The 19,406-nt window shown below is 37.5% G+C and overlaps 1 protein-coding gene across 13 annotated transcripts in view; it reads left to right on the top strand.

The window, feature by feature from the left end:
• Positions 1 to 19,406, top strand: part of ARB2A (ARB2 cotranscriptional regulator A) — a 244,356-nt gene that overhangs the window by 112,664 nt on the left and 112,286 nt on the right. For 12 of the 13 annotated variants that reach the window (XM_015849692.2, XM_015849696.2, XM_015849699.2 and 9 more), the window contains one exon: positions 8,884 to 9,102. The exons of the other annotated variant lie outside the window; for it this stretch is intronic. In XM_015849692.2, the coding sequence (XP_015705178.2) occupies positions 8,884 to 9,102 (219 nt within the window). The remainder of the gene's footprint in view (positions 1 to 8,883; positions 9,103 to 19,406) is intronic. 13 annotated transcript variants of the gene reach the window in all.

Genomic DNA, 19,406 nt, shown 5'->3' on the forward strand with positions numbered 1-19,406 from the left:
TTTGTTTTCAGCAGATTGCTTTCTTTTTTTTTTCCTTTTTGCTTTTCCAGAGACTCAGTTATTAACGTTTGTGGTTTTTTCTTGCCACTGCTTTATATTGGTCCCAGAGAAAAGTTCTAGTAGCTCACAGGGCAATATCTTATGTGTGTGCAGCAGGAAAAAACCTGGAGCTAGCAGCTTCAGAAATCTTGTTTATTGCAACTTGAAACCTCTGTGTGTCTAAAGATACAATCAATAGAGAATCCCTGGAATGAAGGGTTCACTGTCCTTCCATTTTAGCACTACGAGTGAGGCACTGTGCGGCACTGACATGAGACATTTTAAACTTTGGATGTGATAATACTTTGTTTACATATTTTCAGCAATACTTGTCTGTTGCTTCACGCATTCCAGAAAACGGCTGGGTTCAAAAAGCAATAGCCTCTAAGCAGCGCAAGACCAAGCTGCATGTGATACCAATTTGCAAAGAATTTGCAGTAAAGATCTCGCTGACATTTAAGAAATACCTACGTGTTCTTGATATCTGCTCTCTTTTCAGAAAAACATAAGTGATCACAAAACCCATACCCAGAAGAGGATTTTTTTTTTAACTGCAATTCTATACATTCGTAGTAGAGTTTCACAAGGCATTTTTTTAACGGTATTTGTAACTTAGAACCTATTAACAAAGAGATTCTTAAGCTATATTTTGTGTATACAAAAGGGTCACAGATGGTAAAAAGATTTGTTACCGTGAGGTAGTGTAGCGTTTTGTGATTACAAAATTAATCTGTCTCTAAATCTCTTTAAAGAGTTTTTGCCATATAATGAGCAATATAAATTATTAATATTTTCATGTTCTTAGGGACTTTCACAGCCATAATTTTACCAACACAGCTGTTTGACCCAGTGACATCATGTTTTGCATATTTTTGCATTTTAATGAGTTAGTCATTTAAAAGGTTACAAAGAAACCATAACTCATAAGTAATTAAATTATTTAGCAGAAGAAGTATAAGAAGGCCTTCTGACATAGGTCACTGTGGGAAGGAAGGAGCATCAGTGTACCAAGTTGCACCTGTTTACTGGAGCTAGGTACAAACCAAAACCTTTACTTTTGGACTACAAGCCACCTCCCTGAGAAATGGAATGAAAATACATACTAAAAACAACTGAATTTTTTGTCATTCAGACAGAAGATTGTTAGACTGTGGTCACAAACGATGGTCAGCGCTTAATGGGTGTTGCCTTGCAAGACTTTGATAACTTCAATATTTTACAGAAAACACTTAGTATGAAATGTATTTTTCTTCTACACTGCAGAACAAAAAGCTGAAATAGAGACCTTCAAAGAGATTTATGTTTTATCTCTTTTGCTGTAGTAGTTTAATATGTATAAATTCTTGCAGATAAAAGGTGAAGTAGAAGAACTTGGCTACTTGGATTGCCTCAGCACAAGCTAAAGATGTTGAAAGTCTAGACAAAGCTCTGAGCCCACTGAAATGCCAACAGAACACTTCACAAAATGCTTACAGAAACATTTTACACGATTAGAAAAGAGGGAAACAAGGTATATTTTAGCATAAACTCATTTTGTCTTCTTGCGCTACATAAAAAAAATATAAATTTGCAACTTATTTGGGGGTATTTTCATTACAAAATACATTTGGGAATAATTAAGACATACTGTGACATTCTCTGGGAGGAGACAAAGTGGATTCGAAAACATATTTGCAGCAGAGAACTTTTGCTGTCAGCTAAAAGTATGCAGAGAAACACTATAGAAACATCAAAAAATTCTGCAGTCAGCTTCATCTCTGCTTCTCATTTGAGCATGAGTTTCAGAGAGTAACTGTTACTCCCCTTGGTTTGCCCATCAGTAAATTGGAATTAATAATTATGTATTTCTTCTGTGGGTGTTGCGAAAGTATTTGATAACCTTTGTGTTTCTGGTGCATTGCTTTCAAGAAGTTCAGTATAAAGGCGAGTGACCTTTTAACCAAAACCTTAGTTAAAAAGTAAAATATGCAGGAGTTTCCTGTGTGAAACTTTGAACCAAGCTGAACCTGCTGCAGTTTTTCTAGGAAAAGAAAGTAAGGTAGTTTCATAAGAGAGGAGAAAAAGCCTTCAGAATACAGACATTAATTACAGATGGGGATCCTGTAGGGTGTCATTAAAAGATGCCAGGCCTTGGGGGAAACTGGTGAATTCATCTTTTCATGGATTGTGTGGACCCCAAAGCTGTGCACAGTTAGAGAAGAAGAGCAGAGACCATTACTGCAGCCTGGACAGTTATTATGGAAGGATTATTTGCAGTCCTGTACTCCGCCTGTGTGGTTGAGGTGAATTCAGTTCCATTCAGCCTCCACTGATAGCCTGAAACTTGTGTTAGGGAGAGGTGATGAGGCTGAGGTTTATTAAGCAGCGTTTGAAGCACTATCTGAAAATGAACATAATTATTTCCTATTAGTTCACAGACTTAAGTTAATGCTACCACATTTCACTTTCGATGAGAAACAATTTCTGCTGAAAGCTGTGATGAAATTAGTGCTTACAAAGGCACAGAAGTTCCCAACCAAGAATAGAGAGTGCAGCTGAGGGAGTAAAATCTTTATGGTACATGGATGTGTTTACTCAGTTTTGGCCTTGGGAACAAACACCATGAAACAAGATTGCAGATCTTATGCGCAGACATATTTAGGTTGCTAATTATAGACATATGTGGAACATTCATTCTTTTCAAAACTTTTCAACAGTAAACTCAAAATGTGGTAACAGTTTATCTCTTCTTTTTTTCTTTTTTCCTTTTAGTTTTTAGCTTTTTTTTTCTTTTTTTTTTTCTTTTTTTTTTTAGCTGTGAATATTGATGTGTTTAGTATAGCTGCACCAGCTCCAAATTATCAAATATTGAATTGAACCATACCTGTGCCGTATTTTGTGCTTTCCAACTCAAAGTTAGGTATGGTGAAATAAGATGAATACAGTTCTGCATGCAAAGAGACATGGGCTAAATGCAGTGAGGATTTAGAAGGCAGTAGCAGAAAGGAAATGAAGAGTTTATTGTTTTTCTAGCTCTAATATCCATTAAAAGTTAGTAACGCAGCAGGTGACAGTTTGGGTAAGTGTAAAGTGAGTGTTTTGAAATAAATAGGAGTTGGGTGACCTGGGATGTCAGGGCTCTAGACAAGGGTGTGTGTTTGTCAATATATCCTACATGTTTTACAGACTCCTCAGGGAACAGGGGAAGATACAATTTCACCTTTTCTGTGCCAAAACATTTTAATTATATCTTCTTCCAAGTACAGCGGTTCAGTAACCAAGGAGCTGACATTGATGCATGTGTTGATAAAGCTGCAAACATTCAAAATGAGATTAACAAAGATTTTGAGGAAAGGGTGACAGCTAATTTTGCACAGTATTCTGCATCTAATTCAGGTCAGTGTAATGATAGAATATTTTATAGCAGTTGTGTCATCCGGGGGGACTTTTATGATGCTTTGTGTCTTTGAGTATTTGTGTGTGTGAAAGTATAGTTCTTCATACAACATTCAAACTTTCTATTGAACATCTATTGGTTGTAGCATAAGCAGGAGTAAACTTTAGCATTTAGAAGCTTTTTTTTTTATATCCATCAGCATTCATTGCAGTAATAGGTTCCTTTTGTCTTATTCAGCTTGGAAGTATTGACTTCCGATGTGAAATGCAATCAAAACTAGTGCGCCCATCTCGAAGCGCTGTTTTCTACTTGCAAAGAGATCGGATAGAAAGTTATATTAAATGTATTTAAATTATCAAACTGTAGTTTCTTTGTGTTGTGTGAGACCTTTTGAGAACATCTCAATGTATTTCTGTTCTATTCTCCTCCTTGTTTGAAGGCAACTGACATTCTTCTTTCACTTTTCTTTTTGTTTGTGAAATTTTCTTCTTTTTTTCTATCCACTCACTTCTCCATCTGCTTTCACTTTTGTTTGCTTGGGCCGTCTCTCATCCCAACTTGATAATGAGGAATGCGGTGTGACCCTGACCTCTATCAGCCCATGCATGACCTTCTGACTCCCCCACATAACCTTTGACCTTCTCTTTGACAGCTTGATTAATTACCCTGTGTTATGATTTATGAGTAAGTGCTATGTAAAAATAATAGACAACAGGTGGTCCTCTAAAAACTTTTTGTGGCATGTTTTCTTTTCCTGCCTAGCTTGATGAGCTATTTTAAGTTGGGAACTTAGTGGGACAATGTGTGTTTGGCAGTAACACGGCATTTTTACACACTTGGACACGGCGCTGGAATTCAGCGCGCCCAGAGCTGAGGTGTAGCTGGGACGAAAATATTGCAAAGTGTTAGCAGGGCGCAGTAGCCAAAATGTACATTGGGTGGAAACAGAAAGCGGAGTCAACTGACATTGCAGGCGTTTCAGTCTCAGGTCACGTCTTGAGAAAATTGCTCAAATAATGGAGGGGGCATTTTTCAGGCTGAGCTGCATCTCCAACAGCTATGTTTACTTTAACGCTTCACTAGTGACTTCTGATTGGTTGTCATGACCTCATCCCGCTGTTGCACCTACGATGTCGCAACAGTGACATATATGTACCTTTCTTGTGAAAAAGATGGGGAATATAGAGAACGTACATCTTTCAGAAAGATGAATGGACGTTGCCATGTCCATTTTAACCACAGGCAGGTTTAGGGAGACGAACACTTGGAGCTGCATTTCCCTTGGGAATTAACTCTGGTCTTGCTGCAAACAATCCATACAGAAGTATGAACTTGGAAATTCAGGGCGATAAGGCTTAGGAAAATTATCTCTTTCAGACCCTTGCATGCAGTCCAAAAACATAGTTGCATAGGTCAAAAGATTCCTCTCCAGCCCTGACCTTTCTGGTCACATATGGTATCCCATCTTGGTGGATTAATATGCAGAGCTGAATGCTTTCAGCTCATTATTCATTTGGCCAGGCAGAAGAGGTTTCAAAAGACTGAGAGTTTACCTCAACTACTTTGAGATTCTTTCCCTCCCCCCCCCCACCTCAGTCTTACTGCCAGATGCAATCATTTTTATATTCCTTCAATTTCAAACAGCTTGCTTGAGCTTCCAGTAAGAGACAAAGCACTCTTGCAATTCTGGCTTGTGTGTTACTGTGAAAAAGACCCTTCTACATTGTTCTGCCTTTGTAGTAAAGGTATTGTAACTGAGATTTTTGATTCCTTCCAACACTTGACCTTTTCAGCTGTCTTCTCTTTCTATCATCATTTCCTCTACCTCCAGAAGTAGTTACTTGGAGGATGATAGTAGTTGGTATAGCTGATGTTTTGCTGCCAACTTATCCTGAAGCGAATTGCAGGAAATAGCTGTTAATAGAGTATTCCAGTCTGAAAGAGAGACTGTGATTGTGTCCCCTGTGCTAGTAGATTAGAGACTGGAGCTTGTATTTATCAGTCCCTATCCTGATTATTACTTCTCATCACAGATATACTAATGGATGATGCAGACAAACTTCTTTGACTTCTGTGTGGCATCTGTATTCTTTCAGATATGTGGTAGAGCACTGAGCTTGGCTTGTTTCAATTAGCTGAAGATGTATGGAAAATTTTCTTACCATTGTTAAAAAATTTAACTTTTTAGTATGAGAATAAACTGTGCATTTTACACAGTGGTTTAACATTCTACATGCCTTGGGTATATAGAAAAAGCAACTCCGTGACTACATACATAGAAAACGTACCAAACTTTAAACTTTCCAGAATTACAGTAATTATTTACATCTGAGTTCATTGCATTTTAATAATGCTGTAAGCTCATCAAGACAGAAGTTGGTATTTTTAATGCCGTTGTGAGGTACAAACCTTCTGACCATGACTTCTATTTTTTATAAGTTTTTAACGGATGTCATTTTCGGGGGGGCTGCTGAGTAGTTATGGCAGAGATTGTGTATCTTGCCTACTATTAAAGCTTCCTGAAGGCCTGTTTTTAAGTACTAGCGGGTTATTTTTTATTGAGTTTTGCATTAATTTTCATTTTGTTCAACCACACTGAAGAGTTCCACCTTTTATTTTTCATTTTCTGGTCACACTGAAGTACAGTGGTGCAGCCCTACTCTTAGGACTACATTTTTAAGAAACAAACTGAACTTAAAAGACATGGTTTACGTTGATGTTATCTAAAACTATATATTTGTTTTCAATGGAAATTAATAGAAATAAAAAATGCTCACATTAAGGCTGACAAAATCTGGTATCAGGTGCAGTTTTTACCAGTCGTACTTCCTCCGTGGTGCTGCTGTCAAATGCTTGTTACTAACAAATCTCGCTGGTGCCATTGCTTACATGTTGTAATTTCAGATGCAGAGGACAAGGGAAAGGAAATCATAAACAAAACAATCCAAAGTATATTATTTTCCCAAGAGAAATTCTTATGAATTATAAGGTGATAGTTTTTTCCCACAGATGGGGGGTGGGGGGGAAAAGCTCAGTTATTACTAATTATTTTAATTGTACTGACAGGAAAGACAAGCTATCTCGGGGAAAAGAAGCTTTAAAGCGTAGAGGGAGATGCGTTATGCTGCTTAAAATATAATTGATAAAAATCCTCTAATTGATTTATGACATGGGGAATTTAAAAATGGAATCGTATTTCATCTGTTGATGTCTATGTGAAAAATTGACATTGTGTCCTCATAAAATTGGACAAATGAGTCATGTAATTTTCAGTTACATAATCAATAACTTAGACAAATTCTACTTCTTTGATGATTTATGTGTCTGTTTTGTGGTCAGCTAAAAGTGGACGCAGGGTTTCAAATTCCTGTAACACTTGTAGACCCATAATAAATACATGAATTTTGCATTTGGCATTGTATAGAAGGCAAAAGGAATCGATACGCAGAGTGTCTCTGCTCAGAATGAGCAGGTCAAGAAGATGAACAACAAAGGGAGCAGCCTGTGTTGCGCGATGAAACCACCAAAGTGCTTGGTGATGAGTGTGGGGATAAGTTAGTCCCTGCTCCACAGTCAGCAAGCTGAAGTCACGCTTTCATCCCCAGTAATTTAGTAACACGTATCTGCTGAAGTGCAGTTCTACCCTGTGCTGGATTCGGGGCTTTGAAATTTGTGAGCTGGAAATTTATCTGCTGATAATGTGGTATTGTGCTTCGATACGGGCAGTGAAGGCACAGGCAGCTTTTGAACCATGCCTCCTTTTGTTTCCTGTTTCTCTTTGCCCCTCCCCTTTCCTCCGCTTATTTATTTGGCTATTTATTTATTTATATTTACCTAAGTTCAATTCACTCAGCGGAGAGGGCAGGGAAGAAACATGACAGGAGACCACTTACTCACGGTACCGAATCTAGTAAGGAGGCAATTTTCTCTTTGGCCTATGGTGACCTTTTTTGACGATGTCCCTTACACCAGAGACAGTGTAGTGAATGCCTCTATTTCACCCTGTTTAGCAGAGTGCAACAGTGTCCTTTAGCTTAGTTTTGGTGGGAGGAGAAGCTATGGCAGAAATTTGAGAAGGGCGTGAAAAGTTGTGCGGGCACAAGGAAGAGGGGTAGGAACTTCCTTCAAATGTGATTTTGATAACTAGTCGAGTGTGTCCAACTGTAGAAAATCACTAAGTGACAATCTGTCTACCTGACAGTGATCACAATGTGTTACAAGATTTTTGAATAGCTCTACAGATTAGAATAAAGCAAGCCCGAATAAAGTATCTTTTGTCAGCGTAGATTTGGTTTACTCTGGTGAAGCTAGGTACGTGGACTTCTTTGATCTTCTCGCCTCGCCTAAGTGCAGAACGGAGTCTTGAACGAAAAGCTGGAATAAAGCTGTTCCGTTCGATAATTAGCGTAGACACTCTCAAAAAGTGAGTCTTCATTAAAATTTACTTTTAAAGGACAGCTTGATTTTCATTGGGAGCTCGTGGTAACTTTAAGGACTCATCTGTTAAATGCACGTGCTTCCCCTTTTCTCCCTGCATTTGCGATTATCTTTCACAAATATTACAATTCTTATATGATTTACCATCATTTAAAAATCATAATAAAATGATTGGCTGACTTATTCAAGATTTATTTCTCATTCATAAATTCATGTATTTTTTCAACCAGCTCATTTTCCAAGGCACAAAAATGCAGCTGGTATGTTCAAAAGCATCCTGCAGGTCACAAATTTTCTCTGGGTTTGTTGAATGTGGGACATAATCCCAATGAAGTTTTAGAGCAGATTTAAAGATGTGCTTAAAAGTCTCCTCCACAGTAAAATAGTTGACTTGTAAGCAATACCACTGAATCAGTTTTAGTATTGATTCATTGTTACTGCCGCTATTGGCTTGTGCAGACTATGCTTGTCAGCTAGACAAAAGGTTTTACTATTTTAAACTGCGCTGAATAATTTTCCCATGCTTTCTTTAATATATATATGAATTCCCTCTATCCTTTCTCTTTTAAAGGTTTTTATTGACTGAGCGTACGGCTTTTTATTCATCATTATGTAGAGTTTTTAAAATAATATTTTGCTTACAGTTTTAATACTGTTTTCTGAAAAAGTCATATAACGTGCTTATGAATAAAACAACATATTAAATTATTTTAAAGGTAAATCAGGCAACTTTTCTGATGCTGAGGGATACGTATATGCATAAGTGCACGCACAGACATATTCAAACATCAATATCCTTTTAATGACAGAAAAGAAACAAAACGATATTCTTAAAATGCTCTTCTAAAAATTATGTTACGTGAACTTACTGAAATAAATATGTGTTTTTAAAAGCATTAAAGTAAACACAAAGCATTTTCAAGTATCAAATCTCCCTTTTGATATTTTTTATTTTGATTTTATTTTGATTTTTTTTTTCCTTTTTTTTTTTCTTTCTTTTATTTTTTTTTTTTTTGTCTCTTCTAAAACAGGAAGGCTATGGAGTAATAGTACTGAATCCCAATGAGAACTATATTGAAGTGGAGAAGACAAAAGCCCAAGTACAGCTGTCTTCTGATAGCTCAGATGAACCTGCAGAAAAGAGGGAAAGAAAAGATAAAATCCAGAAGGAAACAAAGAAACGGCGTGACTTCTATGAGAAGTATCGAAATCCTCAAAAAGAAAAAGAAACAATGCAGATGTATATTAGAGTAAGTTTCTTTTACTTTTGTTTGTTGTTGTTTACTGATGGGTCGATATGTTTGCTGTCCATATTAGCTAATAAGTAGCATGATTTTTTAAAAACAAACACATTTCTGCAATGGCATTCAAGAGTTCATACAGAGTTCCTTGCTCTTTATTCTATTGATATTTTTTGTCACTTGCTGAATGTAAAGTAAGTTTTGGAAGAGTTACAAAACAGTCCTTTCTGATTTCAAGCAGGAACTTCAAATAAACCCCAGAGGAACGCACTGGTGCTATGATGATTTAAGGAAGACTTTGTACAAATGATTTTATAAACAGAGGTGTACATATGAAACACTTTCTAGAGCAACTTTGGCAACACATTAGCTTCACATGTCATGCATGCATTTATTGTATTACATTGTCATATACTGGGGAGGCAGTAGTTATAGGCTGATAGATTTTTAACATTACCTGCTGAATTAATAATGTATTGTGGAAAATACTGGTGTTCATCTTGCGTGGTAGCAGATTTACCCTATAATGTATTGTTTTCATATGAGCAGCCATCCATTGTGTTTCTGCTGAACTTCTGAAGGCAGATAAAGGAGGAGAGTTATTAATATCTTAATAAATATTTAAGCTAGAATAGTTTGAGAATGGTGTAATGAGGAAACTCTGTCCCCTGCTCTTTTCTTACTCAGTGAACCTTTGCACTTTGTAATGCTACCAGCATGGGATCGTTATAACAGTGCTACCCGAGGATTTCTAATTCTGCAGGGGGCACAAACAATATTATTTGCACTTTGACACATTCTGCTTCATATACATACTATGCATTATACATTCGAGACTGAGTCATGCAATATCCAAAGCCTTTATTATGAAAGTTAGCATTTTCATTCAGCAGTAAAACATGTCAGAAAAGCCACACCATGCTTAAATTGATAAAAACGTACATGACTTTCTGTTGTGAAACAGAGAAAAATCCAGCACAAGAGATGATAGAATCATCTTAAATTTTGAAGTGCTCCTGCTAATTGTGGCATAACATTGAAGTGTTTGTAGGAGAAATACAGCAGTACTAACCAGATAAGAGGTTTTGTAGCCTGGACCTTAAGAATCACTAATACCATAAATATCACCGTATCTTTTAAAGAAACATCTCGCAACTAAGAACAGGAAACAAAAGGATACATATACATATTCAAAATCACCAACAGAGCACTGCTGTGTGATTTTTTTTATTTTCTTTTTTCAATCCTCTTTATGAGATATGCCATTCTTCCTAGCGGTCAGTCTCTGTCTCTTAAGAGGGCAGTGAGTTTTCTGTCAAATTGCATCAGAAGCTGGTGAACATTATTGTGTTGTCCTTAAATGTGTTTAGTCAGCACGCTGGCCCAGAGTCCTCTTATTGAAAGTAAACCTTTTCTGATACCTCTTTTAGCAGTTCCACCTTCTCGTGGCTTTTTTGCTTGATGAGGCATGAAATTTGGCTTCAGGAAGTTTGACCCACAAAACATATAATGCACGACTCCATACCATTTTCTTTTTCACATGGGTCTGTGCCTCAAATATGACTGTTCACATTCTCTTTATTCAGTGTTCCTCAAACCAAGGGAAGAAGTTTTAATGAAAGTGTGTGTGGTGGTCTTCTTTCCAGGGTGAAGTAAATGAAACTGAGCTTTCTGATACAATTAGTGTTTTAGTCTGAAAGAATCCTTTATATATATATATATATATATATATATATATATATAGGTATGTATGTATATATATAAGTGTGTGTGTGTTTCTTAAAGAGGCTCCAATGCAGAGAGGCTTTTTGAAACAGAATGAAAAATATCCCTGCTTTGGTGTGCTGCAGGATACATTCCTGCAATATACTTGCCTGCTAGTGTCTGAATACCATGGTGGAATACCATTTACTCTGCTGGGTAGAACTGCGAAGTCTGTAAAAACTTAAGACAGGTGGCTGCAAGAGGAGCTGTGAACATAGCATGCTCTACACTGTTGATAATCTCTCCAGACATAGCATGATGCAGACAAAATGGTTCAATGCCATACTTACAGTGCGTTTTTTTGCCTCCCATGCTTGGGTCTGTTGAACTGTGTTTGCTACAGAAAGCACCCTTTCCTCACACCCTGGGATCACTGCCTGCATTACTTTAGCTGTGGGATGATGGACTTTGGAGCTGGATTATAGGCAACCTGAAAGAGCAATTTAAATTAAAAAATATGAAGTTTACTTGCCCTGTGGTAAGGAATGCTTCTGACTCACTAACATCTTGAATAAGAGGAAGAAAAATCATAGAGTCACTCTACAAAAGTACTTAAGGATGGCATATGTTTTGGTAGTAATCATTGAATAATTTTTAAAAATACAGAGTAAGCCTTAGATCACCTTTGCAAAGCAAGGCAAATGGGTACACAGATCAAAAATTTCCTCTTAGCAGCTGTGGTAGATACATTCCTTGAGATACAGTGAAGGCATCCACAGCAGATAGCGTTGAAGGATGATTTGTGTGTGTCAGATATGCTGGAGACGTTGTTTCTGACTGTTTAGAAATAGGAATAAATGTCCTGTTATGTTATCGTAGGGTCATTAAGATCTGTTGTGTTCTGATGAAATGCAATATGATGAAATTAAAGGTATCTGGATGGTGGTCCAATGTATGTAGTTAGATGTTCCAAGATGTGTGAAAATGAAATTCTCCCACTGTAAATTTCATTAAGTGTTTATTTTTGAAGAAAAATGCAAATTAGCTGGGATATTCAGGAATATGGAAAAGCAGAGTCTTAAAATACAAAATCTCAAATTGCACTCTATTTTTACACACACACAAAAAAAGAATGTAAATAAAAACGACTATTAGACTGTGTAGTGCATTAAGCACAGTGCCTGAAAGATCAAAGTACTTATTGTTCCATGCTGTTAGTTTCTTTAACTATGAAATAATGTACTTTCTGGCATACGTTATAGCTTGTTAAAGGGGCTGATTTGGTCTGGGCTATAAACATCATATCAAACATTATGGCAGAAAAACCTGCTTAATATGTTTTGTAATAAGACAGAATTTTTTTGTTCTTGAAAACATCTGCCAAGTGAATTCATGAGTGAAGACAGAAAATGTCATCAATTCAGTAACAATCTTATAAAATTGGTTTCTTTTTTAGCAAGGCAAACCAAGGAGAAAGCTTCTTGATAATAAGTATTGATGATAATACTTTACAAAAATATTAAATAAGAGCATTTTACTTTTATCTAACATGTTAATGAATGCAATATGAATTTTAATACTCTTCAGATTTTAACAAGCGTATTGCCAGCAAATCATTCTAAAAGCATCTGTTTTTTAATGTGTTGAATGCAAAATTAAGTCAAATAGCTAAATATATACATACTTCCTTTTTAAAAACATATCTCTATCCTTACTTATAGATACTACCATTTTTTCTTAGACCACCAGAGGCTGCTGCTGTACATATTGCCTAATGCTTCCCCCAGAAACGTAATGCCCTAGCCAGCCTTCATTTATTACTGAACTAAACCGAGAATTTGTTGATCTCTAACCTTTTTCTATGGAAACAGATCATACGGGCTTAAATGTGACATGATTATTCTCTCCATCCTCCAAGACATCTCCCACTCCCCACAGATTTTCACATTGACAGTGTCTTCTCTATGTCAAAAGACACTTAGAAATGTAAATCGGTATTTATCCCCTTCTACATCGCATTCGCCACTTAAACAAGTATACTGAATGAATTCTGAAATGTTAGTAAAGAAAAAAGCGTAGATCACGTAATTTTATAATAATAGTAATTTGCAATAATGTTGTTGCCACAATAGTCAGAGGATACCAAAGAGGCAGCAAAGGAAGAAGTAGAAGAATTAATATCTTTTATCAGACCAGCTGATGGGGTCAGATTTTCTGGGCAAGGGGATAAGCCTTTCCTTGGCCCGTCTGCTAGGAATATTTCCCCAGAAAGATTAGCTCCTTTAATAAAGACGATTCCTGTGGCAAACTTTATTTTTGCTGTAGCACAGTCTACAACAGTGCTGTTTATACTAGCAGCATATGAATGAAATTAAGTTAATTTTGGATGCAACTTTTCGTAAATAATTTTTTTCCCCCTTTTCCTGTGAGAGATTAAATAGAAAATAATCGTGTGCAACTAATTAATTTGTTTTGCTAAAAATGCATGTATCAGGATAACCCATGCCAATATTTAGGAGCAAGTGGTGCAAAGTGGGCTTATTAAGGCAGGGCTGATGAGCAGTGATGCTGGCGGGCAACACAAGCTGGTGGGACGTGAGCAGGCTGCGTGCCATTGCTGCGTGTTCTTTGCTCAGACCAACACGCGTGGCAGAAGGCCGACTGCCCAATGGTGCACACCAGCTTTCACAGCAGCAGATTTGGTGTGGAGATCGAGCCCTGTCCTGAGTCTGGCCTGCAGGCAGCTGTGTGGCCTGGCCTATGGCCGTCACCTCTGCCCACCCTGCCACTTGGCAAGGGTCTCATCCAAAGCCTGTGTGACTGCATTAGTGTGCTGCTGAACCCAAGCTAATAAGCCCTTTATTCCACCAGAAGAGACAAGATGACAAGCGCTAGGCAGACAGCTCCCAAGGGGCAAGGGACATGTTCAAGCACAGGAAAAGTCTGTGGCAGAACTGGGAATCAGGCCTCCCACCTCCAGAATCTCACCCAGTCTTTATAGTTAAAAGCCTTTTTTTTTTCTTTTCCCTTCTTATAACTTTCAGAGTAGCTTTGCCTACAGCTGAAGTAACATATGCTTTTGGTTTTTTAGTTTGTCCGTATTTACTTTTTAGAGCCCATTACTCCCATCAGTGCTTGGGAAGTTTCTTTTATAGAATTGTCATCCTGGCAATGGAAGGCTTACGAGAGCTGATTAAATGTTACTGCAGTTTTATTGTTCTTTGCAACACATGCAGTTAGGTGCTGGGACATAAACATCTTGTGACATTTTGGATGCCCAGGGGTCTCTTACACCTGCGAAGGTCTGGCAGCTGTGCTGCAGGTCCTAGTGCAGGCCTGCATTGCACTGCACCAGCCTCTGAGGCCAACTGCAGAACCGTAACCCATCAGATTTCACTGAGGACCAACACTTAGACTTCTAAGACTTGGATTCCTGAAGTGTCAGATAGCTTGGAACTCCAGTATTAATTTTTGTAAAACAGGAAAGACGTGTTCATAAAACATTTCATTCTGTAGATATTACAGTGAACTGACATCTTGCTAAAGTATTTGCAGTTTAAACTTTAATAGTTCCTACAAAGGCTGTTTAGTTTGTGCAGTTATATTTGGTATTTCTAAAAATCCTGAGACTGTATGGACTTCTTACAGTAAGTTTTGCCTGGAAAGTTACACTTGCCTTTTTTCCTGGAGCAAGCAAGAAATCAGAAAAGCAGATAATCAGTGAGGGAAGATTTTGCATCTCTTAAAGAGCACGACTGGCTCTTCATTCTGCTGCACCCTCTCTTTGTTCTGCATCTCAGAAGTATGGTTTAATCAAAGGAAATGAATAAACTGGGGCTATCTTGCTTTCTTGCCTTTCGAACATTCATTACATGATGCCAACAAAATGCGTATTGTTAGATCGGGCTCCTAAAATGTGAGGCAAGCCACAAGTTTTAAAAAGAAAGAATCAGCTTGCATCTCTCCTCCCACCATGAGCTGTGCCAGGCTCCTGTTGCTCTAGAAAAGATAGCCATGCACAGGTCAGCCAAGTCATCCTTCCTTTCAGTCCTAGTAAACCTGAACAGTTAGCAAGCTAATCGCAAAGAAAACTAGCTCAGCAGAAAGCAGAGCAACTTGTCGAAGGCAAAGGTGAATGAAATATTCAAACTTCTTATACTCAGATAGTGCCTGTCTTTGATTGTAGAGTGATTGCAGATAAGGTCTGAAAAGACTTCACAGATCTTCTAGTCAGTCCTCCTGCCAGTGCAGATTGTTCTCTACGAGTATCCTTTATCATTTATTGAACAGAATCAAAGACTGGTTTTTATTTTTAACTGGTATCCAAACCAAGAATAATATCCTCTGACTTACTGTGTGTATTGCATGTTTTGATACTGTATTTCTGTGTCTGGGAGGTCAAGTGGTAACATACCTTTTGGTATGCAAAATGTTGAGATTCTTCATGTGTGTATTTTATCATAGTGAGCAGGAAGCCATAAAAGTCTTCAGATACAGAGAGATCACAAAAAATAATTTCTCTGAGATAAACATATATAGTTGTTTTAAGAGAAATGGCGCTGTCAAAAAAAAGCCAGGTCCCCCTCCCTTCCCCCTTCAACCCTACTCTAAAAATGTTTATGGGTTTTGCATAGGGCATCAAAAGACTGTACCATGATACACAGAAATCAAGAAAACAGTGGAGTCCTAGGAAATGAATGTCAGCAGACAGGAGACTGGGGCACAGGATACAGTACGTTCAACGGTGCTGTTTCGACCTCATTTGCTACAGAAAACTAAGTGAAAATTCAGGAAAAAAAAAAAATAGGAAAAAAAAATCCAGGTTTTATAACTTAGATTATTCTGGTAGTTCCTCTGTAGTCTGCTTGGCTGCCTCAGCAGTGACCACTGCCAAAGGGGCTGGCAGTAGTGGAGGAAGCACTGGTATGTAAAAATGTGGGAAAAGCTGCCTAGAAAAAATATCAGTTCCTGACCTGCAATTCACAGCAGTATGAATTATCATCACCTTGTTACTCATTATATTTCAGAATCGTTATAAGCAAAAGATTTTACTATCTAAAGTTCTTCCTTCATGTGAATCAACATCTTGTGCTATGTCATTTTAAATTACTTGCCCCTTGAGAACATAGTTGATCTTTGAAATCAGTTTGTTGTCATCCCCATAGAAGGAAAGAAATACACCTTGTTGTGAACTCTGAGAGTCACGACCTCAGTTCTTTCTGTACCTTAGTGAACTCCACAGCTGATCAGTACTCCACGAGAACTACTTTTATACTAACTTCAGAGTTGCTAACTTTGTTTTCACAGTGTCCAGGTAGATGTATTTGCTAAGGTAGTCTGTTTTATGGTGTCTACAACCCTGACCTTATCTAAATTTTGAAGAATCTTTCGTTCCTCTTTCAGCTGAATCCTTGTTGTATCCTTTTCTTCCTGACTAGAAGGGGATGCTAAACTGATCAAAAATGCTTTTTTGTCTTTTGTGTTTGGTGGTGTCAGTAGCAGGCTTTCTTTCCTGAGCTGTCTGCATGCTGTTCAGCCACACTGTTCTATACTTTGTAATTTAACAGTTGTTTCTCATTCTTTTTCTTTGTGTTTTTGATTCGTACTTGCAAGACTAAATTTGTCAGTATGCAATGAGTTACATTTTCCTCATCATCAAATAATATTTGAATTTAGGTAGTCTTCCCAATAGATGGCACTGCTAGGAACAAAGCTATTGAGTAACATATGATTTAATTTGCATTTTTACTAAGAATTAGATCTATTTATGAGCCTTTAGTTCTTCTGGGCTATAGGGTAACTCTAAAATAGTTTGGGAGCTTCTGGTTTGGTACTTCTAGCAAAAGTGTAGAGTGAGGAGATTATCCAGCCTATATTGAATATGTTGTTCAGAAGAAGAGGACATCCCTTCATTAGTACTTTTGACAAACAAAAGCATGTTTCCTGTATTAAAGGTAAACCATATGAGTAATTCTCATTCTGACATGGGGCTTGCACACTAAGGTAGATGGGACTTCAGCTCACTGTCAGAGTATACTGAAATAATTTGCCATCACTAAGTTTCTGCATCTCTTAAAAAAAAAAAAAAAAAAAAAAAAAAAAAGTATGACTTTGAGTCACTTGCTATACCACCAATGCGGAATGAAGCATTTCCCCTAACTAATGCACACAAGCATGTGTGCATACAGACGCTAAAGGCACACCAAACCCAGGAAAGTACTCGCATGTTCAGCATCCGTCAGACTCTGAAGGAAATGGGCTCAGTGGTAGTTTGCAAGAATAGAACACATAAGTCTTGAAGGTTTCCTTTTATGAAAAGCGAAGATTTAATCACTGCATCCAGTCATACAGTACAGCAAGAAATTCAGAAAGTAGTTAATTCAGACAATATGCCCAGTACTTCCTAAGTAACTGCAACATGTTTGTTCTTTGCAAACTAGTGTTTCATTCCAGGATGGCTTTTCATTCCTATCTTCTATATTTTTTCCACCTGCTGTGTAACTGAATAATCTGATTTCCTGGATCTTGAAAGTTCAGACTGTGTCCTACAATCATGGGCGATTGACATCAATGCTAAATTGTGTTACAGCTCCCCTATTCCTAACCTCATAGAACATACATATGGACATTATGAAGACAAATCTTTTGGGATCTGTTTTGTTGAGGACCGTTTTTGAAATCAGCAAATTAAGCTGGGAAGAAATTTGGGCTACGTTTGTTGTACTGAAAGATTTCTAGGTTCTGAATTAAGTTTGTGGACTTATTCCATGGTAAGTCAGCGCCCTTATACATTCCACCCTGCAGTGCATGTCTCTTGGCCTTTGGGCACTGCACTTTCTTACCTGGAGGGTCTTTTCCATTCTTTGAAAAATGAGCAAACACATTTCATGAAAGAATTGTGTTTTTCATCAGGTGTCCTTTGCATTGGCTGCCAAAAAAAAATTGTAAGCTTGTGTTTAATGGTTGTTGTTTATTTTTATATCCCTTATAATATATAATGATATATAATGATATATATATATATATAATATATATAAAATGATATATGAAGATTTTATATCTTCATATATCATTATATATGAAGTTGTTGGCCTTGTTTGAAATCCTCCTTCTTGAGATATGTCAAGTTTTCAGATACTCTTGCCATTTAAAGGTCTACTTTCTTTGCATTAAGAGAACAAATGAATTATTGCTCTCACGGATCTTAAAATAACAGAATTTGATCACAGTGCCTGCTTGTCCTAAATACCTTTCTGTTATGCTGAATGTCTGTTCAGTATGTTCTTTTACTGTTTCTTCTCGCTGTCTGTTTTGGAATACCAGCTGCACCTGCCTGGCAGAGTTTGGCTGAGTCTTAAATGAAGTTTTATACTGATATTCACTAGACACCATCATCACAGGTGTGGCAGTTCACATAATATTATTATTCTGTTAGAATTCTGGTGAATAACCATAGCGTGGCATTCTAACAGCATTCTGAAATAGTGTCTATTTCTACCTAAAATAAAGTGACCAGGCAAAATTCAGGCCAGCTAGAATCAGCAAACAAAAACTGGAGTTGCAAAAGGTGACTGGTGCCTCAGTTCTGATGGGAGTTGTAAGAATATACAAAAGTTGGAGGGATGAAGTTGTGATATGGAAATATTGTAAACAAGTTAACATCATCTGCAATAGTCTTCTGCATCAACTGCATTCAAAGTCACTGTCCCAAATGCATGTAGTTCAAAGTTGGAGGAGCCTCTATGACACTGACACAACGCAGCTCACATTTTTATCCTTTGATTGAAAGTGTCAGGCTCAGTGCTTGTGAGCAGTCCTGTTTGACACTGCTTTGAGCAAGGCACTGGACTACAGGACCTCCAGGCATCCTTTCTAGCTAACATGGTTCAATGGTTCTACATGACCAAGTTCCACTCCAACCCTCAAGGCAGTATTTAAGCTGTGCATAGACTCTGTGGTTGTTGAAGAGAGTTCAGTTTGCCTCTCTGAACATGCGGCACAACTGACTTTGCGCTTGGTCATCCATTTATAAAGAGTAGGTTTAGGTGGCTGAAACCATGAAGCCTACTGAGCATGGTTAATGCCATGTGATCTTTTTTAAGTACTGCTATGCAAACATACCCTGAGAGAGACAGGGATGTTCTTTTGCATTTTTAACACAGGTATGCTGAGGAAAACAAGATTACTTAATGGATCAAGAAATTCTACAAGCTGACTCATCTCCTTAAATTTTGATAAAAGATCTCAGAGCAATACAGCAGTATGGGTTTTTTCACAGATGTTTTCCAGATGTTCTTAGCATGCCCAGCTTTGAATAATGGGAAGGATAAATGTACTTTCGGTGTCCTTCCTGCTCTTTTGTTATTTCTTCAGCAAAAAGAGTTTTGTCTACATTGTTAAACTGAGTCTGCAAACTTTTGTTTTAAACTACAGAGCAGATTTTGAGTTTGGGGAGCAGAAGTACTCTGTGACATTCAGATTGGCTATTTGCCAAGCATGTGTTCTGAAAAGGATAGACATGGAAGAATTTAAAAGCTTGCAACGTTACTAAATTATTAGTGAACAACATTTTAATTAAGCCTGTGCACAACCACTTTGTAGAACTCTGA

This window comes from Coturnix japonica, chromosome Z (genome assembly GCF_054131305.1).
Source record: "Coturnix japonica strain WE chromosome Z, WE-NBRP24, whole genome shotgun sequence".
NCBI classification, from domain to species: Eukaryota; Metazoa; Chordata; class Aves; order Galliformes; family Phasianidae; genus Coturnix; species Coturnix japonica.